This window comes from Erinaceus europaeus, chromosome 7 (assembly GCF_950295315.1).
Source record: "Erinaceus europaeus chromosome 7, mEriEur2.1, whole genome shotgun sequence".
In the NCBI taxonomy this organism is placed as follows: domain Eukaryota; kingdom Metazoa; phylum Chordata; class Mammalia; order Eulipotyphla; family Erinaceidae; genus Erinaceus; species Erinaceus europaeus.
The window spans coordinates 91,770,382-91,787,740 of NC_080168.1; the positions used below are offsets into that span (position 1 = coordinate 91,770,382).

General features: G+C 38.0%; 1 protein-coding gene across 1 annotated transcript in view; it reads right to left on the reverse strand.

Moving 5' to 3' along the window:
- Positions 1-5,528: 5,528 nt before the first annotated feature.
- Positions 5,529-17,359, reverse strand: part of LOC132539347 (thyrotropin-releasing hormone-degrading ectoenzyme-like) — a 271,667-nt gene continuing 259,836 nt past the window's right edge. The window contains exons 6-7 of the mRNA XM_060193519.1: positions 8,317-8,375; positions 5,529-5,635 (exon numbers count right to left, since the gene is read on the reverse strand). Coding sequence (XP_060049502.1) covers positions 5,529-5,635; positions 8,317-8,375 — 166 coding nt within the window. The remainder of the gene's footprint in view (positions 5,636-8,316; positions 8,376-17,359) is intronic.

Consider the following 17,359-nt stretch of genomic DNA (forward strand, 5'->3'; position numbering starts at 1 on the left):
AGTTCGAGAGTAAAAGAGAGTTCCAGAGTTCCTGAGTTCCAGAGTAAGAGAGAGTGCTTGCGCCACCGCAAAGAGACAGCAGAGTTCTGTTTGGTCATTAGTTTGGTCTTAGTTTATGAATCGTTGTTCCTGAATAAAGAAATACAGCTTCCCTGCCCAGCCGTTGTCTCCGCGTCTCTGTTACCCGCCCGTAAAGCTAGCCCGGCCAGCAAGAGACTCCGAATTTTTAACAACACTCATCTCTTAATTTCTCTCTGTCTCCATCCAGTAATAAATGAATAAAAAGTTTTAAAAGAGGAAGGAAAGGTGGAAGGGAGGGAGGGAGGAAGGGAGAGAAGAAGCAAGGAAGGAAGAAAGGAAGAAGAGGGGGGCTGGGCGGTAGCACAGTGAATAAAGCGCATGTGGTGCAAAGCACAAGGGCCTGCATAAAGATCCTGGTTAGAGCCCCCAGCCCCCCACCTACAGGGGGTTGCTTTGCAAGTGGTAAAGAAGGTCTGCAGGTGTCTTTATATCCTCCTGTGTCTTCCCCTCCTCCCTCGATTTCCCTCTGTCCTATCCAACAACAGCTATGACAACAATAACAACTACAATAAGCCCAACAACAAGGGAAACAAAATGGGAAAAATAGCCTCCAGGAGCAGTGGATTCCTAGTGCAGGCACTGAGCCCCAGCGATAACCCTTGCTGTTTTTTATTGTTGTTGTAATTATTATTGTTGTTGTTATTGATATCATCACTGTTGGATAAGACAGAGAGAAATGGAGAGAGGAAAGGAAGACAGAGAGGGGGAAAGAAAGATAAACACCTGTAGACCTGCTTCACCGCCTGCAGGAGGGGGGGTGGGGGGACTTGAGCCAGGATCCTTAAGCGGACGAACCACATTTTGAGGAGCAATGTTTTAAAAATTTCTCCAGCTGGCCAGCTGGTGGGGGATGGCCTAGGGGTGGGAGGTATGGTGAATTCAGAAATAGCCAACCTAAACATCCTGTTTCCTTTGTCCTTTATGGCTTTGGCCAGCCCAAGAGTGGATTATATAGGACTCTTCTTTGGTGTCACCCTGACCACCCTTTGCTCTCCCTCTTCACTGCTGGTCTAAATATCCTACCCTCTCCGAGAATCCCAGGTTGAAAGCAGTTTCTTTGTGCAGGTCACATCAGGTGTTGGTTCCATGTCACCATCGTGGCTCCGCCCCCCTCCCCCCATGTTCAGAGGGGAAGCAATTACAAAAGCCAGACCTTCCACCTTCTGCACCCCATAATGGCCCTGGGTCCACACTCCCAGAGGGATAAAGAATAGGAAAGCTATCAGGGGAGGGGATGGGATATGTAGTTTTGGTGGTAGGAAATATGTGGATTTGTACCCCTCTTATCCTATAGTTTTGTCAGTGTTTCCTTTTTATAAATAAAATTTAAAAAATAAAATAAAAATCTTCCAATGGAGGGGATGGGATGTCGAACTCTGGTGATGGGAATTGTGTGTATAGTCTTGTCAATTGTTGGTCTGCTTCTAAATTCTGCTTCTAAGACCCCTTCTGTTGGATTGCTTGATGCTGTGTTCTATTTACATAATCATTGTTTTGCTGGCACTGGTTTAATCCCCACTGATTCGTGCTCTTTTTCCACTTCACCCCCTATCCTAATCACATCCTGTTTTCCACATTTTAATCCCCACTGGTTCACGCACTTTTTCCTTCCCCCCACCCCCTATCCTATGTACTTCCTCTTCTGACCTGACACTTCTGCCTCAGGAGATATAAAGGATAGGGCTTTCTAATGAAGAGAGATTAGATTAGATAGTTTGCACTGCATTCCTCATCAATAAAGATTGAACTGTGTTCCCAGCTCAGCCATGAGTCCCTGGTCGTCTCTCTCCCACCTGCAAAGCTAGCCCTGCAGTCAATCATTATTCAATTAATTAAAAAAAAATTCTCCAAATGTTATCCTGAAATAGCAACTTTGGCATCACTGTGACTGGTTAGAAATGAAGACTCTCTACATTCCCTCCCACCACCACCCCCTCAAAAGAGAAATTTTAAACAGTTTCTCAAGTGGTCCATGTGAAAATAACAATCTGAAAAGCACTGATCTATAGCCATAGACCAACCAACCAAAGTCTACTGGAGTAATGAGAAGGATATATCGGGATGAAATGGGGTTCAGACTTATGAATGACTAGAATTAATATTCTACAATGTCAGTTTTGATCAACCAGTGCCCATGAGGAAATGCATAGCTAAAGTTACCAGATATACTAATTTCTCAAGAAAGCTATCTGAAATCTTAAGTGAAATCTCCCATTTATAAAATATTAATTTAGTGATTTTATAATACCCTCACAACCCAATAAAACATGTCTCTGGGTCCTATCTGGTCCATAGCTCATCTTTATGTGACCTCTGATCTAGAGTCAATTATGAACCAAAGTAAGAGTTTGAAGTAAATACTTGGAAATTCCCTTAGAACTCTCCTCTTAAAGGCTTAAGAAAAATGATATATTTGCTAACAGTTAATTATTTTCCATAGGGCATACTTCTGCCTGACACAAACTCAGCAAAGCAATGGAAATAAATGTTAGACAGAACAGCTTTGAAATATGAGTTAACAGAAGAAAAAATATGCAGCTCTAAGGTAGGAAGCAAGAGAGGATGCTGACTGCCTCAGGAGTGGTTTGGAAGAACACAAGATGCAGAAACAATTAATCTCAAAATGAGGAAGGGGACACGTTTAATTATGCTTGTTGAGAACTACACCTATGGACACAGTGAAATTTCTAATCATGAAGACTTTGAGAGTGGAAGAAAAACAGAAGTATTACACACACATAATTCACTTTCACTTGTAAATGAAGATATGGCAAAACAACTTCAGTACCCCATTCCCATTCCATCATTATTCATTAATAGCATTGAATCATAGCTTTTCCTTTAACTATAAATAATTTACAAAACAAAACAAAAAACCAGTGGAGGCACACACTATTCTCAATGTATGACATTTAAATGATAACTCAAGTATCTTTCTTTAAACCTCATTCAACCACTTATTAAAGTCATCTTATAAGATGTCTAGGGAAAAACAAGAAGAGTCCTTTCAGAAAGGTCACTCAGAACAAGAAAACAGGGAATAGCTAAGCACACAGAAAAGAAATCATGAAAGTCAAACTATATATCTTGAGTGGGAGAAAAAAGGATATAAGAGTTATGAAAACTGGCTTATTACTCTGCTAAATTACAAGTAAACAAACAAAGTTTCATAAAAAGGCATGGAAATGGCATTAAAAAAAAAAAAAGGCTAAGAAAAATATCCAACCTCCCATAGCCAGGTTATCCTTCCTAAGCTACTTGTTTCACTTCATGCTTCTTATCTCCAAAGCTTAAAATGGCCCTCTATCCAGTATCACAAACACAATTCTGAGTCTGAGGTAAGAGCCATTTATATTAGTTATCTTTGAGCCTATTAAATTATTAAATAATATCTCTTGCTTCTCTCCAAATAGCTTCAACTGAAGCAACAATTAGGGCAACAGATAGCTTACTATACTTTAAATACATCCTTAATAAACTGTTTGGAGGGTTTACCATTAGCAAATATCCTTGGTCCAATATTTAAAAGGATGGCCATCCTCTCATATTATTCTATTAATATCTTGTTTTTAAAAAATATCGAGCATACCAATGCCATTTAACAAGGATAAATCAATTGAAACTACAACACTGATGCCACCATTTCCTTTTCATTGTACACAGATACAGAAAGAAAGTATTATTCGTTTGAGACCTAATTAATATCTGCCAGGCTCTAACTTTGGTAAAATCACCAGTCAGATGTGATGAAGAACTAGATCATCTTTTTAATTTTTTAATTGAAGATTCAAAATTTTTTTTCAAAATTAAATGACAACAGGGTTCTAACTCCTACCACCAGAGTTCTGAATCCCTGTTCCCTCCATTACAGTCCACTGTGGTTCTCCCAAGATTGCAGACAAGAGTTGACCATCATCTCTACAGCTATCTGTCGACATTTGTATACAATTGTCCCTTTTTTCTTCCAGGTCCAGTCCTCTCTTCCCCTTCAAGCCACACATGATCATATTACTTCATCCAAATATCTCTCCCCTTTTCGTCTTCTCTCTCTCTGGGACCTGATGGAGCTTGAGTTCAGAGCCCTATTATCCTCTTCCTCCTATCACTTCTCCCCTACTGGGATATGGATCCGAGTTAGAACTAGATTATCTTTATGTTCCCTTTCACTGAAAATTTAATTCATTCATTTTCTTGAAGATTTTATTTATTTATTAATGAGAAAGAAAGGAGGAAAGAGAGAAAGAATGAGACTTCACTGCTGTACATGTGCTGATGGGGAGTGAATGTAGGACCTCATGCTTGAGAGTCCAGTGCTTTACCCACTGCACCATCTCTTGGACCACAACTTAATTCATTCTTAAGGAATATCTGAGTAAACTGGTATGTAATCACATGCAGGCTCTAATCATTGTAAATTACATAAGGTTCACTGTTTTCTTGTTCTCCATTTGACTTCTAGCATATTCTCACTCATCTACAATTGATAACTTACTCTGTTTTTTAGTATGAGATTCAAAACTACAAAGCACATAGAGAAAAATTCAAACTGAATGTGGAAATAGAGATAGAGAAAAAGAGACACATGCAGTACTGTTTCACTGCTTGTGAAGTTTTCCCCTTGCAGATGCAGACTAGGGGCTTGAACCCAGGTCCTTGTGCATGGTAATATGTGTACTAAACTGGATGTAATAATGCCTGGCTTCTCAAAATTTTAATATCCAGAACTTGATCACTTCTATTAATTGTTGATCCAAAATGAGATAATAAAAATTGAAATTAAGATATATATATATATATATATATATATATATATATTTTCATTTATTTATTTATTTTCCCTTCAGGGTTATTGCTGGGACTTGGTGCCTGCACTATGAATCCACTGCTCCTGAAGGCTATTTTCTTCCTTTTGTTGACCTTGCTATTTATCATTGTTGTTGTTATTGCCGTTGTTGTTGGATAGTACAGAGAGAAATTGAGAGAGGAGAGGAAGACAGAGAGGAGGAGAGAAAGACAGCTGCAGACCTGCTTCACTGCCCAAGAATTGACACCCCTGCAGGTGGGGAGCCGGCGGCTCGAACAGGGATCCTTACGTCTGTCCTTGTGCTTCGCGCCATGTGCGCTTGACCCACAGCACCACCACCCAACCCCATATATATATGATAATATATAAGAAAATCCTCCTTGTCAGCATATGCATCATAACGTTGAGGGAGGAGAGAAAATTATTTACAGCTTAGTGCAAAATGTTCCAATTAATGTGTTCTTTATTTTTCCTTATACTCAAGAAAAGTTTTCTTTTACTTTAACAGTTCATGAACAAGCAATATGTTCATACTTAGCTACAATACTGCACCCCAGGGAAGCGAAAGTAATAGTAATAGGCAATGATGAATATTAATCCAAGACTTTGTCTCTTAGTATTCAAAAATAAATAAATAAATAACTCATAATAAATTCAGTTGGCTAGGATTCAAAGAAAATCCAAAAGCATCCAATTTAAGCGAGTCAAAAGGAGAATTGCCTAGGCTACGTGATGCTTGAGTAGAATTCCCTAAAAGAAAAACAGACATAAAACGAAAAAAAGGGTATTAGAGATGTAAAAAATACTTATGAATTTGGTGCTTTTTGCCTTTGTCATGTACACAGTGGGGATAAAGATCAGATGCTATAGTCTGAGGAGTGACTAAGGCAGGGCTATTAGTAACTCTGTCAGAACTTGCCAAGTCATGTAGATGGATGGGAGTTGCCCAACTCTGCCCTTTCTTTGAACTGCATCCACTTTCTATTTTATCACACATCAATGAGAGTCTCTATCAAAATGCTTTGAAAATAGAGTCATTTTCCGAGACTAAGTGTAAAGACTTAATCACATTTAAAAGTCATGGGGGACAACATTTATCAGGTTCTTTCATAATTCTCCTGAAGAAAATGGAGCAGGACCAGGCAGGATGCCAACCCATTAATTTCAGATAATCCCGTACCACTTGGGAACTATACCTTCTCTGGAAAGCAGAATTTTATCTTAAAATGTCTCTTATTATCTGACAGAGTTGTCAATCATAGTTAAATCAATAATAATAATGATAATAGTAATAAATGCACTCTAGATATTTAAAAGATTATAGAGATTTATGACATCACTTTAGTCACATCATCATCAGTCATCTCTCTGATTTCATTATAGCAGGCTAATTTTTTTTCCCAGAAAGGAAGAGAGAGACAGAGACAGAGAGAAAGAAATCATAGTATCAAAGCATCTTCCAGTACTTTAGGGACCTGGGGCTCAAACCTGGATGACATACCTGACATGTCTTCCCACAGGTAAGCTATCTCACCAATTCTACCTCACTTGGAAGTGTTCACTTCCAAGAGTATATTCTAGAGAATTCTGTCTGATGTTCCTAAGGTTACTCTAGGAAATGGACAGCAGGAAACCAGAGAGCTCTCAACCACATTAGCATATCTCATGTATAGACAGATATGTTTAAAAAATATCTCTAAAGTATTACTGTTATTTTCTATTTTTTAAAAGCATTGGCTTTACTACTTTGTTGTTTGGCCCGTGTATTCTGGTGACTAGAATTAACATTCATAGGCTGAATTTGCCCTCATGGCATAAACAGAAACAGGAGAGCTTCTAGTTCTTTAAAAAAGAGAGAACACGCTGATAATAGCTCTTTTCATTAAACTCAAGCCTGGTATTACTTATACTTTATAACTCTTCCTGTAACCGCAAAGCACTTAAACAGATTTTTAAGAGGTTCTTCTCCAAGAGGATTAATAAGAAGCTGTTCTTCTCATCATACTTTTCCCAAACCTCTTGTCATTTTCCCTTTCCTATCTGTCCAGCTCGATGTCAACCAACTTGTAAAAGTAATGATGGACTGCCTTATTCAGAGATATTCATCATAGAAAGCTTTTATAGTAGAGGAAGTCAGTTTTGCTGGGGCAGGGAGAAGGGAAAAAAGGGAGAGAGGAACATGAAAACTTTAAAGTGACTGTAAGACTTTTTTGGTCTGCTTCTAACAAACTATCTTTTTTCTTGCAAATGACTGGATAAAAAAAGAAATTTGATCTGAGAGGAAGAAAAACATGGCAATTAAAATAACAAAACAAAGCAACAACAATGAAGAGAAAACCGCCTCTGAGCTAGAAAAGTTAAAATTCACCCACTGAATTTTTTCCCACTAAAGTCCTTTAACCTTACATAGAATTAAACTCTAAAGCAGTCAAATGGTAATTCTGAAGAAAGCAGTACTTTGACACTTCCTAGTTCATCCTGATTTTTCTTATGTTATTCTGGACATAAATATTCTTTCTCCCATAATCATCGAATTTGCTATTGTTTATTGAGTCATCTGTGATAGCTTCTTGATTAAATTTTTTTTGTTGTTTGTGCACACTTCTATCTTTTGCAGTCACATTGTAGATATGATAATGAGTCCTAATCATTGGAGACTGTTGCTACTACTTAAAAAGTGTCCCTGTAACATATAAAATGCTGAATGAGTCCTACTCTTCAAGTTTCAAGCAGCACACATTATCTCCTACTAGAAGAGTTGTGGAGGGTCTAAACCTAGCATGCCAGCTCGAGTTAGAATCAAATCCTGAATCTGCCACTGCCTCTGTTGGATTTATTTGGATATAAGTTATGGTTTTAGTACATATATATATATATATGTATATATATGGACTAATGTGGAGATACTAAATATAGTGTGTGCTATATGCATAATGTGCCCTATTACTGTATCTTAATTAGCATTATTGCAATGAACTGAAGCACATTTCTGAACCTCTCTACAAAACAAAACAAGGTTTGCCAAGAAATCAAGTCATTCAGATATCAGCTTATTCTCAAAAGCATAAATGTAAAAATGGAGTAAAATCAATTTGTAAGCATATAAAGATGAGTTAAAGATAGACTTCTGAAGAGTCCTAATTTGGTATGATCCCATAAACATTTCTAAGTTATATTAAAAAGCTGAAAGTAGAATTGGATAGTAGCACAACAGAATTTCATGCCTGAGGCTCTAAGCTCCCTCCCAGGTTCAGTCTCAAGCACCACCATTAGCCAGAGCTGACCAGTGCTCTGGTAAAATTAATTAATTAATTTTTAAAAATCTGAAAGAAGTTTAAAATTTACCTAACAGTAAATTAGGTACCTTTTACATTCAGAAATACAGGACAGAATTTATTAAGGTCCTATATAAGAAAATAAAATAACAATACCTTTTTTCACAGCCATTAGCAGTATGTGGACAAAATTTGGATTATCAAGTGAGATCCAGCTAGAAACCAGTGACAGAGAAGGGTAGACTTCGGACTGATTTGGAAACTGTTTATGCTATAAAGTACAATACTAATTAATAGACTCCTCACTCTGTTAAACACTTTTGTAAGTGTATTACTCAAATTAACTAGTTTTAACACTCACAATAACCCATACTAATATAATGGCATGGTTAATGTCATTTTCATTTCACACATAGGGAAAAACTAGGGATGAATTAATGTGTCTCGTATAGCAGTACAGTAAAAAAATAGCATATGTAGGGATTATACCACAAATACAGACTTCTATTCATGAAACCATACCACTTTCCTCCATTATAAATGATGCAAGTGTTTAGATTGACTATGTTATAAACTGAAATTACAAATAACTGAAAATAGGCAAAAGTGTGTTTATTCAACCAGACATTAGCATAAGGTTGATATGTGCAGATGACAGGTGATTGAATGTTAAAACTTAGTTTTAATATTCTTGGATATGTAAGATTCCAAGAGTCTACTGATTGTGAGATTTAAGAAGGAAATTCACATTGCACTTCCCCTGTCCAGATGCTTCCTTGATAGTACTAAATGGAACAGGGTTCTATTTTCAAAGAGAGGAACAAGGTTCAAAGAAATAATTCTATTCTTCAATATGTCAGTTATACTCAATTTTCAAGCATCCAGAATCTGGAAAACATGCAGGATGATTCTCTTGGAATATTATTAAATGAAGCATTAATATTTGTACCGAGGCCAGGTCTTATCACTGGGACTGACCTCATAAGAACCCCATGAAGCCCAGCAGATGGTGTTATGTTTGAATAAGCAGGAAACAAAAAATAAATCTTTATTTCAAGTAATACCACAAAATGGCCCCAGTGAGATAATTAAGATAATGCCTTTATATATAGAATAGTTTTAAATTTTAATGTGTTTGAATTATAATAATCAAAGCAGAGTAAAAACCAACAGGACAAGAAGGAAAATGAATGATTAATTAAGTTAAACAACTTGGTGAATTATCAGGACTGGAAATAAGTCTAGTCATACCTCATATCTTTATTAATGACCTAAAAAATGGCCCACAACATGTTAATTAAGTTTATAAATGCAAGTAGACTGACATGATATTTCCAAAGGTTAAGCTAGGACAGAAGTTTTTTAAAAGATGCATCTTTACCTTAAAGAAAATATTTTTAATAAGTCAAAATACTGTTATAAACTCTCACTCAAAGCACCATCAATTATGACTGTACAGAGATGCACTTTAAATAAAGGTCAAACTTCACATAATAAAACACTTGAGGACAGATGCATGACCCTGACTTTAAGAGAGGTTTCATCATTTATATTTTCATTTAGTGTGTGTGTGTGAGTATGTGAAAAACCTCCCTCCTGGTTTTATTGGTCAGAGGGGAAAATTTGTGAACTAGTGAAAAAAATTAAATTTTCACCTTTATCATTTATTCTTTTTTTTCTTTCCAACTTAATGAACCAGAAACTCTCTGTTTGCCAGTAATAACATAATTGTGTCCTTGGGAACTAGTTTTTATATTGTAGCTATTTATTCTATTACATATCAGGTCATTAGTTCAGAATTATATGTTTCTCCTGTGTTAGCTGATAATAATAAATTCTTATATTACATTCCAAAAGAACTATGGAAAAGAAGGTCTATTAACCAATTCCTTCAGAGTAAACAAAGTAAAACTGTAGAATAGGACAAATTTGACCATACCCAAAGATTACAAATTTTGGACAAGAGGATTCAAAATACCAAGTGGAGAAAGGAAAGTCTTTTCAACAAATGTGCTGGAAAGACTGTTTGGAATGTGCAGAAGAATGAAAATAGACTACCATTGTATTACCATGCATAAAAGTCAATGCCAAAGAGATCAAAGACCTGAAATTGAACATCATAGCAGAAACTAACAAATGCATATGAGTATATTGGCAGAACATTCCATGATGTTTGCTTTGAAAAAAAAAAAAAAACTTTAAATGAAAATAAGCCAAAGGAACTACATAAAACTGAAAAGCTTCTCACAGTCAAAGGCAGCAACACCACAACAGAATGGGAGATCCTCACATGCTATATACCAGACAAATAATAGACAAAATATATACAAAGCTCAGAAAAATCAGCAAAAAACAAACCAACCATAGATCACTTAACAATGGTGCTTCCCACCCCACTAGGGAAAGAGAGAGGCAGGTTAGGAGTATGGATCGACCTGTCAATGCCCATGTTCAGCTGGGAAGCAATTAAAGAAGCCAGACCGCCCATCTTTTGCAACCCCATAAAGACCCTGGGTCCATACTCCTAGAGGGGTAAAGAATAGAGAAGCTATCGGGGAGGAGATGGGATACGGAGTTCTGGTGATGAGAATTGTGTGTAGTTGTACCCTTCTTATCCTATGGTTTTTGTCAGTGTGTCCTTTTCATAAAGAAAGAAGAGGAGAGGAGAGGAGAGGAGAGGAGAGGAGAGGAGAGGAGAGGAGAGGAGAGGAGAGGAGAGGAGAGGAGAGGAGAGGAGAGGAGAGGAGAGGAGAGGAGAGGAGAGGAGAGGAGAGGAGAGGAGAGGAGAGGAGAGGAGAGGAGGAAAGAAAGAAAATGAAAAGAAGATGGGGCTGGGCAGTTGAACACCAAGCTAAGTTACTATGTCCAAAAACCATGGCTCCAGCTCCAACTCACTACCTTCTGGGGGAAACTTCACTATAGCTGAAGCAGTACTATAGGTGTCTTTCTTTTAGTCTCCCTCTCTGTCTCTCTGCACTCCTTTCAGTTTCTCTCTGTGCTATCAAATCAAATCAAATAAATGACGTGGAGAGGGCATTAATAGAATTTTTACTGAAGATGGTCAGGCAGATCTGGTTGAGTACATTCTCAAGAGCCAGAGTTTTAGCCCTACCCTCAGCTCTAGGAATAAAGCTTCATGAGTGGTGGAGCAGGTCTATAGGTATCTCTTTTTTTATTTCCCCAATAAAATAAAAAGGAAAAGAAGAGGGGGCCAGCCAGTGGTGTAGCAGGTTAAGCGCACACAGAGCCAAATGTAAGGACTGGATCAAGGACCCCAGTTTGAGTCCCTGGCTCCCCACCTGCAGGGGGTGGGGTCATTTCACAGGCAGTGAAGCAGGACTGCAGGTATTTTTCTTTCCCTGTCTTCCTCTCCTCTCTCGATTGTAATCTGTCCTGTCCAACAACAATGACAGCAATAACACCAACAATAACAACAACAACATTGATAAACAACAAGAGCAACAAAAGAAAAAAAAAGCCTCCAGGAGCAGTGGATTCATAGTGCAGGCACCGAGCCACAATGGGAATCCTGGAGGCAAATAATAATACTACTAATACTACTACTACTAATAATAATAATCAGGAGGAGGAGGAGGACGAGGAGGAGGAGGAGGAGGAGGAGGAGGAGGAGGAGGAGAAGAAGAAGGAGAAGGAGAAGGAGAAGGAGAAGGAGAAGGAGAAGGAGAAGGAGAAGGAGAAGGAGAAGGAGAAGGAGAAGAAGAAGAAGAAGAAGAAGAAGAAGAAGAAGAAGAATGGGAAGAAGCTTTAATAAATTAAAGATCCTGTTCAACAGTTTGTTTGGTTTTGTATGTTAACTCTTTTTTTCAGCCACCAGGTTCCAGATGCTAGCAGGATGTGACCAGACTTCCCTAGACAGACAACCCCACCAATGTGCCTTGGAGCTCCGCTTCCCCAGAGTCCTTCCCCACTAGGGGAAGAGAGAGAGACAGGCTGGGAGTATGGATCGACCTGTCAATGCCCATGTTCAGTGGGGAAGCAATTACAGAAGCCAGACCTTCAACCTTCTGCATCCCACAATGATCTTGGGTCCATACTCCCAGAAGGTTAAAGAATAGAAAAGCTATCAAAGGGAGGGCATGGGATATGAAGGTCTGGTGGTAGGAATTGTGCAAAGTTGTACCCTTCTTATCCTATGGTTTTGTCAATGATTCCTTTTTATAAATAAAAAAATAAAAATAAATAAATACAATCTTTAAATAAAGTCAGCCTGTAGCAGTGAAGCCCCAGTGATAAACAACAAAAGAGTGAGTCATACACAAAGCCTTGTTTCCTCTCAACAGTTTTCATGCTTGATGAATCCAAATAAATGACTTGAAATCCAAAGAAAAAAAAATAAATTAAAGATCCAGATAGCCAATATACATAAGATAGAATGCCCAGGGCCAGGTGGTTGCGTACCTGGTTAAGTGTACATATTATAGTGTGGTCCTGGTTTTCACCTGTATGGGGAAAGCTTCATGAGCGGTGAAGTAGGGCTGTAGGTGTTTCTCTGTCTCTTTTCCTCTCTATCTCCCCCTTTCTTCTCAATTTCTCTCTGTCTCTATGCAATAATAAATAAATATAGCTTTAAAAAGAAATAAAAAGTGCTTAAAGTCACTGATTATTAGAGAAGAGTAAATGAAGACAACAATGAATGATATATACCATTTTACATCTATAAAATATTATGCATTAGAAAATGATAGAAACAAGTGCTGTTGTGGACATGGAAAAATGTGAATATATCTACATTGTTGATGGATATATAAACTAGTTCAACTCCTGTGGAAAACTGTCTGTATGTTCCCCAGGACACTAGAAATGGACCTATCCTATGATCTAACAGTTACTTCTTTAAATATATATACAAAGAACAAACAAACAGAAAAAAAAAAGTTTATCAGGAGTTGGGCAGTAGCACAGCGGGTTAAGCATAGGTGATGCAAAGCGCAGGGACCAGCGTAAGGATCCTGGTTTGAGCCCTAGGCTCCCCATCCGCAGGGGAGTCCTCGCTTCACAGGGAGTGAACCAGGTCTTCAGATGTCTTTCTCTCCCCCTCTGTCTTCCCCTTCTTCCTCCATTTCTCTCTGTCCTATCCAACAACGATAACATCAATAGCAACAAAAATAATAACTACAACAATAAAAAACAACAAGGGCAACAAAAGGGAATAAATACATAAATATTCAAAAAGAAACTTACCAAAAAGAAACCTGTGTAGATTTCTGTCCACAACAGCACAGTTAGTAACAGTCCAAACTTGGGAGTAAACTGGATATCCAGACACATGAGTGGTTAAAAAATTGTGGTACTAGGGATGGGGAGATAGTATGATGGTTATGTAAACAGTTGTGGTACTGAACAAAATTCTAGCCTGCTGGATACAGTAGTATATTAAAAAGATTGTATATCATGATCAAGTGGGTTTTATCCCAAGGATGTAAGGCTGGTTCAATACATGTGAATCAATAAAAAACACAGTTATCTCAATAGATGCAGAAAAATTATTTAACAAAATCCTACATTTCTTTATGATCAAAACAAATGAGAATAGATGGAAAATTCCTTAACCTAGTGGAGTCCACGTACAGCAAACTTACAGTTAACATCAAACTCAATGGTGTGAAACTGAAACCATTCCCATTTAGATCAGGTACTAGACAGGGATGCCCACTATCACTACTACTATTCAACATAGTGTTAGAAGGTTTTGCCATAGCAATCAGGCAAGATCAAGGAATTAAAGGGATACAGTTTGGAAGAGAAGTCAAACCATCACTATTTACAAATGATATAATAACATACATAGAAAAACCTAAAGAATCCAGCAGGAAGTTCCTGGAAATTATCAGGCAATACAGTAAGGTATTCGATACAAAATTAACATACAAAAGTAAATTCCAAAAGGATCAGCTACTTGGATGTTAGACCAGGAACTTTCAAATACTTAGAGGAAAATATTGGTTGCACTCTTTTCCATCTTCAATGATACAAATCCAGTTGAAAGGAATACTAAAACAAAAATAAACTAATGGACTACACCAAATTAAAAACCTTCAGTACAGCAGAAGAAACCACTACCCAAACAAAGATTTCTTACAGAAAGAGAGAAAATCTTTGTGTCATACAGCAGATAAAAAGACTGATAGCCAAGGTATATAAAGAGCTCACAAAACTTAACAACAGCAAATGACCCCTTCCAAAAATAGGGAGAGGATATGAACAGCATATAAACCAAAAAAGAGATCCAGAAGGCCAACAGACATGAAAAAATGCTCCAAATACCGCGACTGGAATACAGCTGCCTGCCAAGAGTCTACTCTGATCTGGAGCCTGGTTAAGAGTTGCTCCCAGGGGCCCAGGATGTAGGTCAGCAGAGTGACCGCCTCCAAGGCGTGAGGCCCTGGGCTCCATCCCCAGCACCACAATTAAAGAGAAAGAAAGGTCGATTCTCTGAAGGAATATTTTTAAGTGAGATAAGTCGGAAAGATAAAGATGAATATGGAATGATCTCACTCATAGACCGAAATTGAGAAAAAAGAACAGAAAGGGAAGCAAAGAGCACCACTTGGACTATGTTTGGTGTATTGTACCAAATTAAAAGACTCTTGTGGGTGGGGGTGAAGCAAAGGATTTTGTACTAGGTGAACATGGGGGATAGAAGGTGTCAGAGATACCCAGAACACAATGGAGAAGAGAGACTGGGGATGGTAGAAGACATTGTGCAGTCATCAGTTCCAGGGTGATAAGAAATTGTGCTCATGTATGAACAACTGTTGTGTAAATCATTATTTCCTCCCTCAAAAATTATTTTTAAAATAAAACTTTGACCAAAGTAGGATGTTTGAGTTCTATGTTTCCATTAAGATATTATTACATTCATAATTTAAAACCAGTAAACTAATGAGAGTACAAGAAATGTAGTATAATAATATTAATGTCCTAAGATTTGCAGGCTTTTTTTCACACTCTAATTTGACAGCTTCTTAGGTCAAAATCAGTTAACATATCTATATCGTCATCAAGCCTAGAGGAACTTGACCCAACTCCCCAACACAGAGAGTTTTGAATCTAAAATACTAGCAATAAGAGTGAAGTGGTATCATGAAGGCAGATTCCTACAAAAGCAGTCATGTAATCTGTTGTGCTCTCAGAGATTTTCATCTCCATTTGGGAAGACAGGTTATTAAAGTGAATGCTAATTTTACCTGATTACCAGATAGAGATGACAGTCATGTTTTCCTGACCTACATGATTATTTATGTTTTGTTTTCTTCTTCACGGTAAGCAGTGAAAAATGTAGGAGTTTTCAAATATAAAATACATCCAGATTTCTGGCTATTCTTGAAGAATGATAAGATTGACACCCACCTAGAAACACTCATCTGCTGGTAAGGAAGAACTTTTCCGTTATAGAGTGAAAAATTTTCTTCAGTTTGCCTTAGTACCCAGTTCTCCCATGCCCATTAAAAACTTGGGCTTTGTCTAATTCATCATCCTTGTTTACAGTCCAAAGACAAGACTTAATATTCTTTTTCCATTTTGAGTTGGCACTACTTTAAAAAAAATAAATAAATAATCTGGGCATATGGATCCACCTATCAATGCCCATGTTCAGCGGGGAAGCAATTACAGAAGCCAGACCTTACACCTTCTGCACCCCATAATGACCCTGGGTCCATACTCCCAGAGGGCTAAGAATATAAAAGCAATCAGGGATGGGGATGGGATATGGAATTTTGGTGGTGGGAATTGTGTGGAATTGTACCCCACTTATCCTATGGTCTCGTCTGTGTTTCCAGTCTATAAATAAAAATAAAAATATAAGGTAGGAGAATAGGGAAATGAACAAGTGATAGCCTTCCCTCCCTCCCTCCAAAATGATTTTTAAAAAAAAATTTGACCAAAGGAGGATAATTAAAATACCTACATAAATGTATATAGTTATTCATATTAGGGATAATGATTTATTTATTGATTTATTCTTGCCTCAGGGTTATTGCTGGGGCTCAGTGCCTGCACCATGAATCCACTCCTCCTGGAGGCTATTTTTTCCCCCTTTTGTTGCCCTTGTTGTTTTATCGTTGTTGTGGTTATTATTGTTGTTACTGATGTTGTTGTTGTTAGATAGGACAGAGAGAAATGGAGATAGGAGGAGAAGATAGAGGGGGAGAGAAAGATAGACACCTGCAGACCTGCTTCACCGCTTGTGAAGCAACCCCCCTGCATGTGGAGAGCCAGGGGCTCGAACCGGGATCCTCGGGCCGGCCCTTATACTTTGTGCCATGTGTGCTTAACCAACTGCGCTACTGACCGACCCCCTTTGGGATAGTGATTTATTTAATTGGGTTTATTTTTTCTATTGTTTATGTCTTGGTTTTCCCCAAGACTGAAGTACTCACATAACTTGAAAAGGAGTATACATAAAATATGCAAACTTAATACTAAAAATAACTATAAGGTTACTTTGTCTATGGATCCACCAAATGATTCACCAAAAAAAAACAGTAAGCAGAAGGAGGAGGAGGAGGAGGAGGAGGAGGAGGAGGAGGAGGAGGAGGAGGAGGAGGAGGAGGAGGAGGAGGAGGAGGAGGAGAAAAAGAATAAGGAGGAGTAGGAGGAGAAAAGAAAATCACTGTTTTGACAGGAATTTCCAGGGATGTGAAATATTTTCAGTACAGTGAGATGAGTCGCTCCACACATCCACTCCTCAAGAAAACAATCATAAATGGTGACATAAAGTATCATGTACATGGGTGCTGCTGGGATTCTAGGTTTCCACATGTCCCAAGACTGAAAAAGACCAACTCTGATATTTACTGCGAAGTGTAAGAGTGATCTGCAGTGGACACACCAGCATGTTCACTTAGTGTGACCCTGAACAGACTTCTCTCACGATATTTATTTTAAAATCTGCATTACATCAGAGCATGGAATGAGCAATCGCAAAGTATTTCTGCAAGGGTAGAGTAACTATGGCAGTTAATGCTAAATCACCAGGGCATTAGCGTGTACCCTCTGGCTGTATTGTAGGTACACATTATGTCCATGTCATGCATTCCATAGTCTATGCATTCCATAGGATGCAGTTCTTTAGGGCTTTTAGTATTGAGGGCCTTTTGGATCAACTGCTTTTGATTGCAGGTAGCCAACCATTCCTTTTACATATAGCTATGTCCTACACATAGCTATCAGTAAT